The 14,860-nt window shown below is 38.3% G+C and overlaps 1 protein-coding gene across 1 annotated transcript in view; it reads right to left on the bottom strand.

Annotated features, from left to right (window-relative positions):
- The window catches only part of GAS7 (growth arrest specific 7), a 149,108-nt gene that overhangs the window by 79,734 nt on the left and 54,514 nt on the right, over positions 1-14,860 (bottom strand). Inside the window, exon 2 of the mRNA XM_083355398.1 lies at positions 424-547. Within this exon, the coding sequence (XP_083211524.1) occupies positions 424-547 (124 nt within the window). The remainder of the gene's footprint in view (positions 1-423; positions 548-14,860) is intronic.

Raw genomic sequence — 14,860 nt, 5'->3', positions numbered from 1 at the left:
AAAAATTCTGGTTTAAAGGATTTACTTCTGGAAACTAGTAAACTGACTTCTAGAATGGCATGGCCTAGAAGAAGCTTAGCACAAATGAGATGGAAAGTAGAACATTTTCAAAACATTTCTGTCCCCAACTTGTACAGAGAATGTCTGGTAAGAGAACAGAGGAGATCACTTTCTTTGAAAAAAAAAAAATGAGAGTTGAGATACATGATTTTATGCTGGGAATAATATGAGAAATCTAAAGAAAGGCTGATAATCAGGTTGTCTGCAATGACCAGCCAAGGAGCACAATTTTATGGATTGTACAAGAAAGTGTTTGGCTATTGTTCATATTGTTAAGTTATGTTATCTCTACTTTTGATGTTAGGGGAAATGAGGAGGGTTTTCTAAACAAATAAAACTAGCATGTAAAAAAAAGTAGCTTACCATTGGTGAAGGTGTTCACATAGTATCTTCGCCCCTGAGGAGACATATAACTTTGCCAGCCAGGTGGGAGATGACCATTTTGAGAATCTTCTCCGACTTGAGGAATGACCTTCCTAGGTTTCTGCTGAAAGAATGACAGAAAAAGCAAGGTTTTTCAGAGAAGGTTATAGAATGACATTCAAACACGCCCTTAAAATTTCCTGGGAACAGAATATAGCAGTTTGAACACTCAATACTGCTTAGATTTCAAACATCCCAATTATCTTACCAGCTGCAGCTTGGGAAATCTATTCAGGCCTTCATTGGTTAAAAAAAACATTCCAAGGGAACAGGGAAGATAATGGAATGTTGTGGAACCTGTACTGTTGCAATTCAAGAATGTTATTGCTTATGATGGTTGGAAAAGAAACATACTTCATGCCGCGCCTGAAAGGCAAATTCATACACTGTCTACGTTTATGCTACCCTTATGCATCAACAATGTTGGTAAAATCCACCAACTGGATGAGTTTTAGCAACTAAATGCTGCCTCTGTAAAACCATTCTGCAGAATTTAGGGACCAACAGTAATATAAATATTTTGCTGATAACATTCATCCTAAACTGTCTGTTAGGATAGAAGCAACGAAACTGACTCATGTCTTTTCAAATCAAGCAAAACCATTGTTTAAGCATTTCTAAAACAACACAAGTACCATTTTGCAGATTCACAATTTAAAGCAAGTGAAGCTGAAGATTGTCACATGGCTTCTATTCAGCTAACACTCTAGGATCAGAAAATACCCAAGCTCTTGACAGTATATTGCTACACTCTCAAGACGTAATTCATCATATATTGTCCTACAGATATTTCTGCTGTGGTCATTGAAATATACAGACATTGAAATATAGATGGCAGATTTGAGAAAGGAAGAGGCAGGAAGTGATAGAAGAAGTAGGCTGTGAACCCAGTTGCACCAGAAGCAAGGGAATCTGTAGGGATAGCAAAGCACTTGAACCTATAATATTGTATCCAATTATATTCAGTCAACAGAAGAATGGATATAGCTGATGTGTCAATCACATCTCTTCCTTCAGCTTCCTGAACAACCAAATCTGCTCTGCTGGCAGATGTGGGAACAGTGGGATCATCCAGGTCAGAAAGGCACACAGGATGCTGCATTAGAGAAAACAGGAAGGACAATTCTCATGGCAGAAGCAGCGTCTACTCAAGCTAATGCCAGGTATAGCCCCAGTACCAAAGCACTGTGAAAATCATCATCTGCGTGACAAAAGAAGAAATACAATTGGGGGATTCAATATATACAAGTGGAGCCAACAGCCTTTTTTCAGATCCATAACCATCATTCCCATTATGGCAATTATACAGTATAATTGCATACCACACCTGGTCGCAACGGGACAAAGTGCCATGCACAAGAAAGGAGCCTTATGGATTCTCTTACCAGGCTGCATTCCCTTCAGCAGGAGTGGAGTATTGAAACAAACCAATTAGACTTCCCACTCATCATCTAACAATGTCCCTATGCAACTTGTGGAAGAAACAAGTTGCAAAGAAAGAAACATGGCTGGGCTTTGCTCCAAGTTGATTACAAGCAGCTGTGCATTAATAGCTTTTGGCTGAGTCCATTACAGCTGGGAGACTTGGGGCCAGCTCTTCTCTGACCAGCTACAGTACTACCCCCAGCTCTAAGAGTGGGCTGCAGGGAAAGAAAGGCATAATACTAAGGCCCTTAAGTCTCATTATCACAGTAGCTTGACAGTATTACTCATTAGAATGGTATGTGCTGCACATGACTCAGTTCTGCTCTTATGCACAATACTGCTGTTGATTACCAGGTGTTCAGGACTCCATATAAGTCAGGCATTCATGAAAGATTCCACTAGGTCAGTGTGACCATGGATATATTCCACTATCTTATGTCTTCCCTGGTGGAAGTACCATATTTTCTTCCCCATAAACAGAACCCACCTTTGGAATTTGAACTCCTGGCAATGATTTGGTTTCTTTACCTCAAATGGAATGTGCTAATGCTATAGGTTCCTGCTCCTTTCATAAACAAATTGGAGGAAGAGAAGAAGTCGAACAGGTATATGGGATGCTCTTGAAGAATGAGCCATAATTAAGAATTTCAAGACTTTCCATCAGTGAGGACACAGAGAAAAAGAGATTAAAATTTAGGTTTTAATAAGGTTCAATAGCTTCTCTTTTCATTTTACATCTATGGATTGGCCTTACTTAGTAAGCTAAATGACTGCCTTTTCTAACTACCTCTAACTACACATAAGGAACTTTACAAGTAAAATATTTCATCCATCCGGTTCAGCATTGCATACAGTACATTGACTAGCAATTGCTCCCCCAGGATACACCAGATACATACCTTACATTCTGTCCTAAGGTCACTTCAACATTATTATTTTAACTTCTCTAAACATCAGAAACATTTTGAAGGTGATCAGACTTCAGTGGAAAGAGCAGGCAGGCAAAGAAGTAATGACAACAAGGGGAATTTGACAAAATATTTATCCGCTTATTTTGCCTGAGCTACTGAATAGGAGTTGCAGAGCTCTCAAGCTACCATTTTCCTTTAAGGACCCAAAATTTGGGAGCTGGGAAGAAGGGTGAGAAAGAATTCCTTATTTAAAAAGTTTCTTTCAAATGAAGTCACTCTACCTCAAAAAAACAACCCCACTCAGTTTCATGGTGGTTTCAACTACACAAGGCTGAGTCAAAAATGCTGTAAATCAGGTCAACCGCATTCCAACATTGCTGGTATTGTGAGAATACACAGGTCCAGAGTAGCCTGCAACCTGTCACAGAAGCCGCGTGTGGAAATTCCATAACAAACTTCCATTTTTACTTCAGCGTGGCTGCTGGACACTCTACCATGTACACAATGCACATAACATTGCTTTGGAACACAGGATTTGATTTCTCTTTCCCTAGCCAAATACCAACAGAAAGGAAATATTGGCTGTTGGTCAGTATTTTTCCTTCTAAAGTAAAGGGGGAAAATGTATAGGTAGAGTGGAGGATGGGCAGAGAGGGAAGTCTGTGTGTGTGTGTGTGTGTGTGTATAAAGAATTTGTGATCCTATGTCACTGCCATTTTTACAGAGAAATTCTGAACTTATGGACATTTGATTGGGTATTAAAGCAAAAGCAAAGCTTCAGAGTATTCAGTTCATTCAGACAGTTGCTAGTCATCAGGTGAGAGACTTTTTAGCTTTTGGAAGATGTCATACCAATGTTATATCAGTGCTCTAGCTGCCTCTTGTTTTCTGCATATTTTCAACTGGTTTTAACTTCTATAGCAATTTGGCATTGAGTTACTTGATGGAATACTTGTCCTTTCAGGAGCTATTTGGAAACTTGCCTGTAAAGTTTACATACGCAAGAAGAAGCTTTTCCTGTACAGACCTCTCCCTCGAGAAATGTATTTAGCATTGTTGTTACTGTTCTTGTTACTATCATTAATGCCTAAATATGTTTCTTTGAAGACTTATTTTTGGCTTAATTATTTTTTGATCTATTTTTGAATGTTATCTGACTAATTTTAGGTTAATGTTTCATTATATTTGATATTGTTTTTTGGCTTTCAGGGATTATTATAAAGATTTGTGGCTATAGTTACTGTTTTGGTTGTTATTGTACTATTAATTTTTAAATGATGAGCTACTGTGACAGAACTCTTGTTGCATTCAAATGTCTGTAATAAATATTCACATAGAAATGTTCCTCAAGATGAGAGCCAGTTTAGTTTAGTGGTTAAAATTCTGGATTAGAAGAGAGACTATGAATTCCAGTCTTTCTTCTGGCACGGCAACCATCTGGATGACTTTGGACCACCTGTTCTCTGTCTCCCTCAGTCCAACCCAGCTCACAGGGTTACTGTTGTGGGGAGTAAGCATTATGGATGCCACCTTGAATTATACAAAGAACCAAAGATATAAATAAAATAAATATACACCGGAGGGTGTGAGGATTGCAGAGGAATATTCAGGCTTATGGTACCATAACAATTTGACATTAAGCAAACTCTTTGAATTGATAAGAAGCGCACCCCATCCCCCATTCCCCAAAGTCCTTAATTAAATCTCTGGGATTTGTGGACAATTGGAAGAATTAGGCTTTCTTTCCTGAAACCGAGCAGGTGGGATAGTACAGGAAACTTAAGAGAGTCCTCTTATGTCTTCTTCCATTTTCTGTCAACAAAAAATGTGATTGGCCAGCGGAAATAAAATAAACAATAAGAATTCTGAGTTTGGAACCTCTTGTGATAAGGTCATCCTTCCATATTCTATTATCCCAGCAGTGTATTTGCAAGCAGTCACAGCTGCATGACAATCTGTACGTGTAAAATCAAGTCTAAAAAAGCTATAGCACTGTCCAGTTATAATCATGAAAATAAATCTGTCTACTTATTCAGTAATTGCAATTTTGCACCCTCTCTTAGCACCCGTCTGTGTACATCTGTCCATGCAAAAAGTGAACAATTTAGCTTTATGCAGAAAGACTCATTTCTACACACATTCAATCTGTGCATATGCTGCTTTCCATAACAGCATCATGTGGGGCTGCTATTTTTTGGCAAAAAATTAAACTATATATCAGACAGCTTAAAGAAAATAATTGGGTGTTCCAAGGAGGGCAGCAGCATAGAACTTAAAAACAAACTTGTGGAAGGCTTCTGTTTCAAGCAGAATCCAGACAAATACACAATATGTGTACAGAATTCTGTACAGAACAGAACTCTGTAACTTTTAGAAGATGCTCAGCTGCTGACAAAAACAGACAGTTACTGCAAGTCTCTTTCTCCTAGTCAAGTGTACAAAAAGATATCATCTCACAAGATGAAGAGAAGAATAATCAATAGGACAGTGGCATTGTATATAGTACTTTAAAAAAAAACCACATACATATAGAGAGGAAAAAACCATAGGGCTGTTGCATATATGGTTTCTCCTAAAAAAAAGTTGCTCTACAATGAATATTATTACCAGTCAATCCTAAAAATGTACCTGAGATGTTTCTGGGCTCAAATGAGCCTAGCAATTACTCTTATCTGCAAGATTTATTTACTACTCGCTATGTAGATCCTGTCTGAGGTTATCCAGCAGTATAGGTGAAGTATTGGAAATGTACATGTGTGTTTAAATTAACTCTGAAAAAAGTGCTCCAAGATTAAAACATTGGGACTTTTTATCCTGAATGTAAAAAACAACTTTGGAGGACATAATGATGCATTTTTCTCCCTTACATACATCAATGCTTTCATTTAATATGCACCCAGAAAGAATCTTTCAACGAGAGGCAAAAATTGGAAAGAGCACATTCTACAAGAATTGACTACAATTCTACTGTGGACGGTTCACATATAGCTGCTAAATTGTTTGTTTGTTTATCACATTTGGAAGCCGCCCATCTCCCTCACAGAGCAATTCTGTGCAACTCTCACAGACCTTCTTCAATAGTTCTTGGAAATAGCCTGATTAGGTCACGAGCACAAATCTCTATAAAAATACACTGGATGCTTAAGAGTTGAATATCAGGAAAACTCCCTTGTCACCTCTCCCTCAATATAGCCCTTGAATTGTGCATTAAAGAGGGAGCAAGAAGTTTGTTCATTAAGTAATAATATTTAGGATAAAATGAAAGGACGATGTTTTGTTTATAACAATTGGATATATAAACACTGAGATCCTCAAAGCGGCTCCCAGAAGATGAACTAGCTATTGTAAATGCAGTATGATAATGCCTATTTCTGCACGCAGCACATACTTCTTAGTAGATCATGAATCTACTAAGCAGAACAGAAAATGAGATTCTTCTGTTGTTTGTATGCAGTCAATTTGTGTGTGTGCGTAGGTCTAACAGTGTTTCCTCTGTTGTTTGCATATTAGTAGCACTCTGGGGCGGGAGCGGGGTAGGAGTATGTGGATATGATATGGGTGTTTTGCATGAACAATGCTGATAATCGCATATTTTAAAAGTCAGTTAGCTTCTTCTGACACAATCTGTTTAAAAAAGATACAGAATATTACCCTCCCACCATCAATCTCAACCGTCAGGATTTCACTCTAGGAGTCCAAGGACATATTTTGCTTTAATCATACTCAGCAGCTTCCTGCCAACCCACAAATTTGCCCCAATTTGTTATATGTTCCCAAACACAAAAAAAATTCACTCTCCCACACAATCCCACCATTTTTCCCATCTCATTATTTAGCAAGATGTTTAGCTTTTTTACAAAGCCTGTATCCAGTTATTTCAGCAATGCTTAGACAGCTCTTTATAACCGTTTCATGGACACTGACCTAGGCCCTCATTAAAGTTACTTCTTTAAACATGCTTTATCTAACAAGTAATAAAATTAGATACATCCTGACTCTTCATACAGTATTTATTTTACAGTGGTAAGTCTTCTGCAATTCCCAAATCCATGCAGAGTCAAAAAGCTCAGATAAACATTGCGTCCAAAAATATAGATATGACTAAATTTCAAACTGAATCATCTTCTATACAGACATATCAAATCAAGCATTCCTCAAGGTATCAAATTTACCCCTACAGAATGCCATCTTACCAATGGGAGCTTTTACCAAATCTCTTGTAGAAGCTATGATCCAGGCAGAACTGACTGAAATCTTCCCCTCTGTTTGCAAGATGAGGACGGAAATTACCCACTGCCTGTTCTGCTGTCCAGGCACAAATAAACAGCCAATGCCTTATGTGAAATCTCAGAGGAAGAGCAACTACTTAAAGGGGTTTCTTTTTATGTGTCAACACATTTCAGCACTTCACTCTGTTCTTTGGAAATCAAAAGGGTGCATTCTAGAGGCTTTCCAGATGGGAAAGCTAGTGGAAGTCTTGCCAATTTTCAAATGTCTGTGTAGGTGATGGGGAGCACAAAGCAAGGGTCTGTATCACTGACCTAGTGCTCCCTATATACAGACAGGCTTTGTCCAGCTTTCCTTGGTCTGGTCCCAGCTTCCTTGGCCTTTTGTATAGCCTGTCTGTCTCCCAACAATCTTTTCCCCTTACTTCATATAAAGCCAATTCTTTGTACTCAGAATAACCCAACTTCCAAACAGTGTTGCAAAATTAAACCCCATCACATGGTTCAGTGGGCACTGTAAGAATGCAAGACCTAGCAAATATAGGATGAATTATATTTGTTTATGCTGTCTTGAAGTGGGGCCTTACCTCCCCACTCTTTTCCAAAAGAGGAAATATAAATGAAAAAGTTTGCAGCATTGCCCTTTTTATACAAGAGCACGCCCTACATTCTGACTCCATTGTGACTTGCCTTTTTAATGTTGATAATTGGTGTTTATAACATAGTATAGGTATAGTCCTACTCAAAATCTTTCAGAGAAACAGTAGCTGTTGACAATGGCCTTGAATTAAAGTGATATGATAGAATGTAAGGATATATTGCAGCACAAGCTTGAATTCCACACTTACTGAAAAAATGTTTGTAGATCTTTTGGCACAGCACTAATTTTTGTGGAAGAGTGACTGTCCAAGACACAAAAGAGCTGAAGACAAAGGTCTCAAGGATGCTACCAACCTAACACTCAACAATTTCATAACTTCAGATATTGATGCAATATGCACAAGATTTACATCATCTTATGCAGTTTACAGTTTCCACATTTTAGAAATTCAGTATGAACTATGTCAGAAACTACTATTTTCTTTTCCTGTCAAATGTGAACTTCTGTTTTAAACCTCTTGAAAATATTTATCTCTCTGAATATATTTATCTGTCTGCCAACTAGTGTATTTTCCAACAGAGATTTGTTTTGTTTTGTTTTTTTAAAAGAATTTTACATAGTCATTTTGAAATCAGGAACAGGAATTTAGGAAGGATAAACAACTCAAACATCGTATGAATCAAATTAATCAATCAATAATCAACTAATCCTGTTAATTGCAATTTCAAATGTAACGTAAGATACCATTTGATATCGTTCCCCATAGGGAAGATATTTTAGCATCAATTTATTTAAATGCTATTCATGTCTGTTCACTCAAATTAAATAGTACTGTAACTTTCTATGACCAAAAAATGATGAAGAGGAAAGAGAGAAAATGATAAAAAGCCTCCAATGGTATCTTATACATCTGCATCTAATATAAATAATTAATTTGGGAAAGAGAAATGGCCTTATCAATGGTCCTTCCACCAACTATTTGAAATAGCCTCTCCAAAAAGGATGCTTTTGGAGCTTTTTTATATTCTGGTGCTTTTTATATTCTCCTTTTTATTTTTATTCATTCATATTAAAAACAAGAACAAAAAACCCCATGAAGTCTATATTCTCAGTGGTTGGGTCATACTTTAATTTAATAATGATTTTATCGCATAAACCCATTAGAATTCTGCTTGGTCAGTAGCAGATTGACACATTTCATAGAATTCTGTTCCATAAAATGAGTCATGACAATGACTACTGCTGCGTGTGCTAATTCTTCAGATTAATCTGCCACGGAAATGGCTTCACATGATTTCCTGATTCATCTTGAAAAGGATACCCTCGACAGTGAAAGTTCAATGCTCAACAGAAAAAAAAATACTACTCATTTACAGGAAACCCCTCATAGAACACAGGGATCCTAAAAAGGAAACATCTGTATATTCATAAAGGGAACATATTTTGCACTATAAGATGGCTAATCCTAAGAGTTCACTAGTATCCAAGGCCAATTTTGCAAATAACTCTAGATGTAAAGAATTCTATGTGTAGACAATACAATATGCTAGAATTGTGAAATATTGCTGTCATAAAGCAATGATTTTTAATAGCTATAGCTGTTAACCTTTTAATAATTTACATACTATAATAATATAATAATTTACATACAATACCTAAACATTTAGGGGCAGCATGGTGGCTCAGTGGTTACGATACTGGGCTTGTCGGCTGGCAAGCTGGCTTTAAATGGTTCAAGACTTTAAATGGTTAAATATTTCAAATCATTTTAACTTTATTTACAAAAAGATATAAAAATGGAAAACATACGAACATGAAAAGTGAACAGAAACTCCCACATGTTATACTGACTAGTTAAAAGAGGAAAGTGCTTTGTATCATTGGATTTATCTTACTAAATAAATAAAATAAATCACCATTTCTGCTTTATTTTTATGATAACAATTCTGAAAATCCGGAAGGGGAAAACACTGTTTGACCTTTTTGTAGGGCTTAATTTTGAGATTCGGCTTGGTGTACAGATGGACATGCAAAGCACATACACATATTTATGTTACCAATCTGTAGAAAAAGAACAAATACGGCACATACTATACCAGGTTTACCACTGAAATCTGAAGCATCAGGTTCAATTGTTTAAAAAGCTACAAACACAAATCAAAACACAGACACAGACACCTTCCACCCCTTTCTATACCAGATTTGTTCACTATAACTAATGCTTTCAAACAATATGTAACATGTATCTTAATTCTGGTGGTGAAAGTTGTTAAAAGTCATTAGACTTTAGCCAATATAGTAAAACTATTAGTCATTAGATTGCAAAAAGAATGATACCAAGATTAATCAGTTCAGTATTTTTTTTCCACCTGGCGCTATATTTCTTCCACCTTTAATATAATCTGTAAGCTGTACAATTCAATTGAAAAACAAGCTGAAATCTTTTAGGGGTAAAAATAAAAATATGCAACCACGGTATTGTAAGTTTTTAAGTTGTTATAGGTAGGGATGAGACTGCGTTCAGAAGTAACCAATACAAACTGATGTTAAATACCAGACAGTACATACCTTCCATCAATTAAAGTAACTCCGATCAAGCCCATATAAAATTCAGCTGTTTTAACAGGATTTTTTTTTTGACAGCTACTCAGTTGCCTCTTACATCAAAAGCCATGGTCTACAAAGAGCTTACAAAGCATCAAAGACATCTCATTGTTGGAAAGTATCAGTCAGAAGAAGGGTATAGAAATATTTTCAGGCATTGGATATACCATGGAACATAGTGAAGACAGTCATCAACAAGTGGAGAAAATATACACAACAGTGACATTACCAAGAACTGGATGTCTCTCCAAAATTGATGAAAAAACCAGAAGAAAACTGATCCAAGATGCTGCCAAGAGACCCACAGCAACTTTAAAAGAGCTGCAGGAGTGTCTGGCAAGTATTGGTTGTATACTACATGTGACCACAATCTCCCATATTCTTTGTACATCTGGGCTGTGGGGTAGGGTGGCAAGACAGAAGCCTTTTCCTACAAAGAAAAACATTCAAGCCTGGCTACATTTACAAAACTTTACATCAAGTCTGACAAAACCATGTGGGGAAATGTATTATGGTCTGATGAGACTAAGGTTGAACCTTTGGGCCATAATTCCAAAAAGTATGTTTGGCGCAACAGCACGGAGCATCATCAAAGGTACACCATACCCACAGTGAAGCATGGTGATGGCAGCTTTGTGCTTTAAGGCTGCTTTTCTTCAGCTGGAACTGGGGCTCTAGTCAAGGTGGAGGGAATTATGAACAGTTCCAAATATTAGTCAATTTTGGCACAAAACCTTCAGGTCTCTGCTAAAATGCTGAAGATGAATTTTACCTTTCAACATGAAAATGAGCCAAAGCATACCTCCAAACCAAAGAAACAATGGCTTCACCAGCAGAATATCAAAGCTTTGGAGTAGTCCAGAAAGGGTCTGGAGCTGAATCCAATTGAAAATCTGTAGGATGACCTGAAGAAGGTTGTACACAGGAGATGCCTTTGAAATCTGAGAGATTTGGAGCACTTTTGCAAGGAAGAGTGGGTAAAGATCCCCAGGAAAGATGCGCCTTGCTGATAGGCTTCTACCCCAAAAGACCAAATGCTGTCATAAAAATCAAAAGGTGCTTCAACAAAGTATTAGTTTAAGGATATGCATATTTATGCAAGCATTGTTACTGTATGTTTTTTTAAATTTCCCCCCTAAAAAAATTCAGTTTGTTTTTTAATCGAATCATACTATTTATAGATTCTCATCCATGGAATTCTTCCCAAGGTCTCTCTAGGTTTATTGAAATTAGCTCTTTTAAAGTCCAAGACTCTAGTTTGGCTGTGTTCTATTGCTTGTGCTTCCAGAATGTTGAATTCCAATATTGCATGATCACTTCCCCCACCCCAAGGTTCCTGTGGCTTCGACACTTTCTATCATTTCATCTCTGTTAGTGAGAATTAAATCCAATATGGCTAATCCCCTAGTTCCCTTCTCTACTTTTTGGGAGAGAAAGTTGTCTGCTAGGTTTGTCAGGAATCTGTTTGATCTTCCACTTGGTGCAGAGTTTGTCTCCCAGTTGATATCAGGGTAATTAAAGTCCCCCATTACTATTGTGATGTGCTTCCTACATAACTTAGTTACCTGACTAGCAAAAGGTTCATCTATTTCAGGGGTCAGCAACCTGAAACAGTGAAAGAGCCACTCGGAACCGGTTCCCTCACAAAAGGAAAAACTGGGAGCCGCAAAAAAAATGTGTGTACATGCGCGTACATGCGCACATGCGCAGAACAGGGTTTGACTGAAGAGTGGGAGCCAAGGTGAAATGTGCACCTACCCTACATATTTGAATTGATTGGTTGAACTTTTTAGTCCCACTTTTTTTTTTGGGACTGCACATGGCAGAGGACTGGGAGCCGCAGGAGATGGCTGAAAGAGCTGCATGCGGGGACTTCCGGTGGCTCCGCGGCGCCGGAGACAGCCTTCCCGGGCTGCCCGCGGCTCAGCTGTGTGATTTTTCGCCCGAAACAGCGCCGATCAGCTGTTCGGGCGAATTTGAAGCCCCCTCCTCGGGAGAAGAGGAGGGGTGAGCCCCCAGGTAGGGGTCGAGTTCTCCGGGGCCGCCTGAGCTTGGAGCTTGGGCGGCTGAAGGATTGAACTCCCCCGTAGCCTGGGCTGCTCCCAGCTGGCTAGCGTCTCTGCTCCGGACTTCATGGAGCAGAGCCAGGCGTCTGCGACCATCCCTGCTTGAAGGAGAGACTATGAAAGGAAAAGAGCAGGCAGAGCAGTACAAGAGGGAAAGATGAAGAGATGAAGAGGATTATTTTATTTTACTCTCGAGCTTGATGGACTTTGCTTAAAACTTAAAGTGAAAGTGCGTCACAATTGTAAGTAAAAGATGGCGGCTAAACCTCCCCCTAGAACTTTTCGGAGTGCTGGAAATTCTCCGGTGCAACAACAATCATTACTGCAGGCGTTGCATTCTCCCGATGTATTGACATTGAAGGATCTTGAAAAACATACCCAGTTAATTTTGGAGTCAATGGGTGTTAAATTTGTACAGATGGAGGAGAAATTGGAGAAATTGGAGCAGAGAATGGAAGAAAGGATGGAACAGAAATTCACAGAGATGAAGGTAGACATTTTGTCCTCAGTGCATAAAGTAGCTAAATGTGTGGAGGTGCTGGATGACAAAGTGGAAGATCTGACTCAAAAGAATGCTATATTAGAAGCAAAAGTATTGGAAATTGAAGATTTAAAAGACAAAATGGATAGCGAACTGAGTCTGGCTCAATTTTACCAGATGCAGTTTGCTGTTAGAATTAGAGGCCTAAAAGAGAATATTAAGGAAGATTTAAAGCAGCTGGTTTCTGAGGCTTTTGAGGTGGTATTGAACCATCCAGCATCTGAAATAAAACAAGGCATGGACAAAGTGTTTCGTGTGAACTCGTGGATTGCTAAACAGAGAAAGTTGCCTAGAGATGTGGTGGTTTATTTTGTAAAAAGGGAAATTAGAGATGAAGTTATACAAGCTGCCTATGATAATAAAGTTGTGATTGCTGGTCAAGAAGTTTTGGTTCTAAAAGAAATTCCTCCAAAGATTTTAAAGAGAAGGAAGGACTTTATATTTCTTGTGCAAGAGCTCAAGCAAAGAGATATAAGGTTCAGATGGGAGATCCCAGCTGGGTTGAGCTTCATGTATGAAGGCAAAAGGTACTGTTTGGGTACTGTGAAGCAAGCGCATGATTTTTACAACAATGTCTTAAAAGCAACCCCATCAACACTTTTGGAAGCTGCAGAGGGATCTGGAGAAGGAGAACATCAAGAGGATGAAGATGGACAGATAGACGAGAATGGTACAGGAGGAGATCAAGCTGCAACTCTTTTGGATGATCCTAGAGAACAGAGGGTGACGCGTGCTGCCTTAAAACGCTCAAAAAAGATAAAAAAATAAGACCAGTAGAAATCTATGGAACTTCCACAACATACTTATAGTCAAGTGGTAGTTGTGTTTTTAAGAGTTTTGGGATGATATGTATGGTAACAAAATCTTCAATTTGGAATTAATGGACAATTTACTACAGAGGAAGAGGAAGAAAGTTTTGTGGGTTAATGCGGGTTAATTTGTGTAAGAACTATCTATTATAGCCTATTTTGGCTAGAGAGGTTAATAGGGATAGGTGCTTGTGATGTGTAAATGAGAATTTGTTTAGGAAATAGTGAATTGTGGAAGAACATAGATGGGAATGACGCTAGTTTTCTTTTATTTTAGTTCTTTATACATACTTAGTATTATTAAGGATTGGTTTACTCTATATAAGCTAGAGAGTGATGGATTTTAGAGTTTATAATTGTTAGTATATGATTGTTTATGATTGCTTTTTAGATATATACCTTGTATTTTGCTCTGGGAAGTCGGGGGGGGAGGGGGGGAGGAGGGGAAGTAGGGGGGGGAGGCAGGGGAGGGAGGAGGGAGAGGGGGAGGGGGGGAGATAGGGGGGAGGTAGGGAGGGGAGGAGGGAGGGGGAAGGGGGGTTTTTTTAAAGGAAAACTGTATTTTAAAACTTTTCAATAAAAAAAAAAAAAGAAAGAGCCGCATGCGGGTTGCAGACCTGTGATCTATTTCCTCTGCTTGGTTGGCGGCCTATAGTATACACCTATGGCAATGTCATTTTTTTCACCTTTTATATTGACCCAAATGCATTCAAGTTTACAGTTTTCATCATTGTTGTGCTCTATTTCTGTAGAGATAAAGTTATTTCTTATATAGAGAGCAACTCCACCTCCTGTTTAGTCTGTTTCTTTTAAATAATTTAAATCCCTCTAGCTGTGTGTTCCATTTCTGGGTTTCGTCCCACCATGTTTCCGTAATGGCAACAATATCATATCCGCCCTCATTTACCTGAATTTCTAGTTCACCCTGCTTACTGTTCATACTCTGCACATTGGTGTATAGACATTTGAGTCCTTTATGACTGACCCCGTGTTTACTTGCTACATAACTTGTGTGGTGCCTGACTTCCCCTATTTTCTTAGATTGCCGGGGACAGTGATGTTCTGTATCAATTAACTTACTGTCCCCATTGTTTAGTTTAAATGTTCCTCCAGGAAAGCTGTGAATTTATTGCCAAGTAACTCAGTCCCTTTCTTGGATGGATGCAGACCATCTCTTTTCTACATTTTTTCATT

Source organism: Vipera ursinii (assembly GCF_947247035.1).
Source record: "Vipera ursinii genome assembly, chromosome: 2".
Lineage (NCBI taxonomy): Eukaryota > Metazoa > Chordata > Lepidosauria > Squamata > Viperidae > Vipera > Vipera ursinii.
This window is presented reverse-complemented; position numbering and strand designations above follow the sequence as displayed.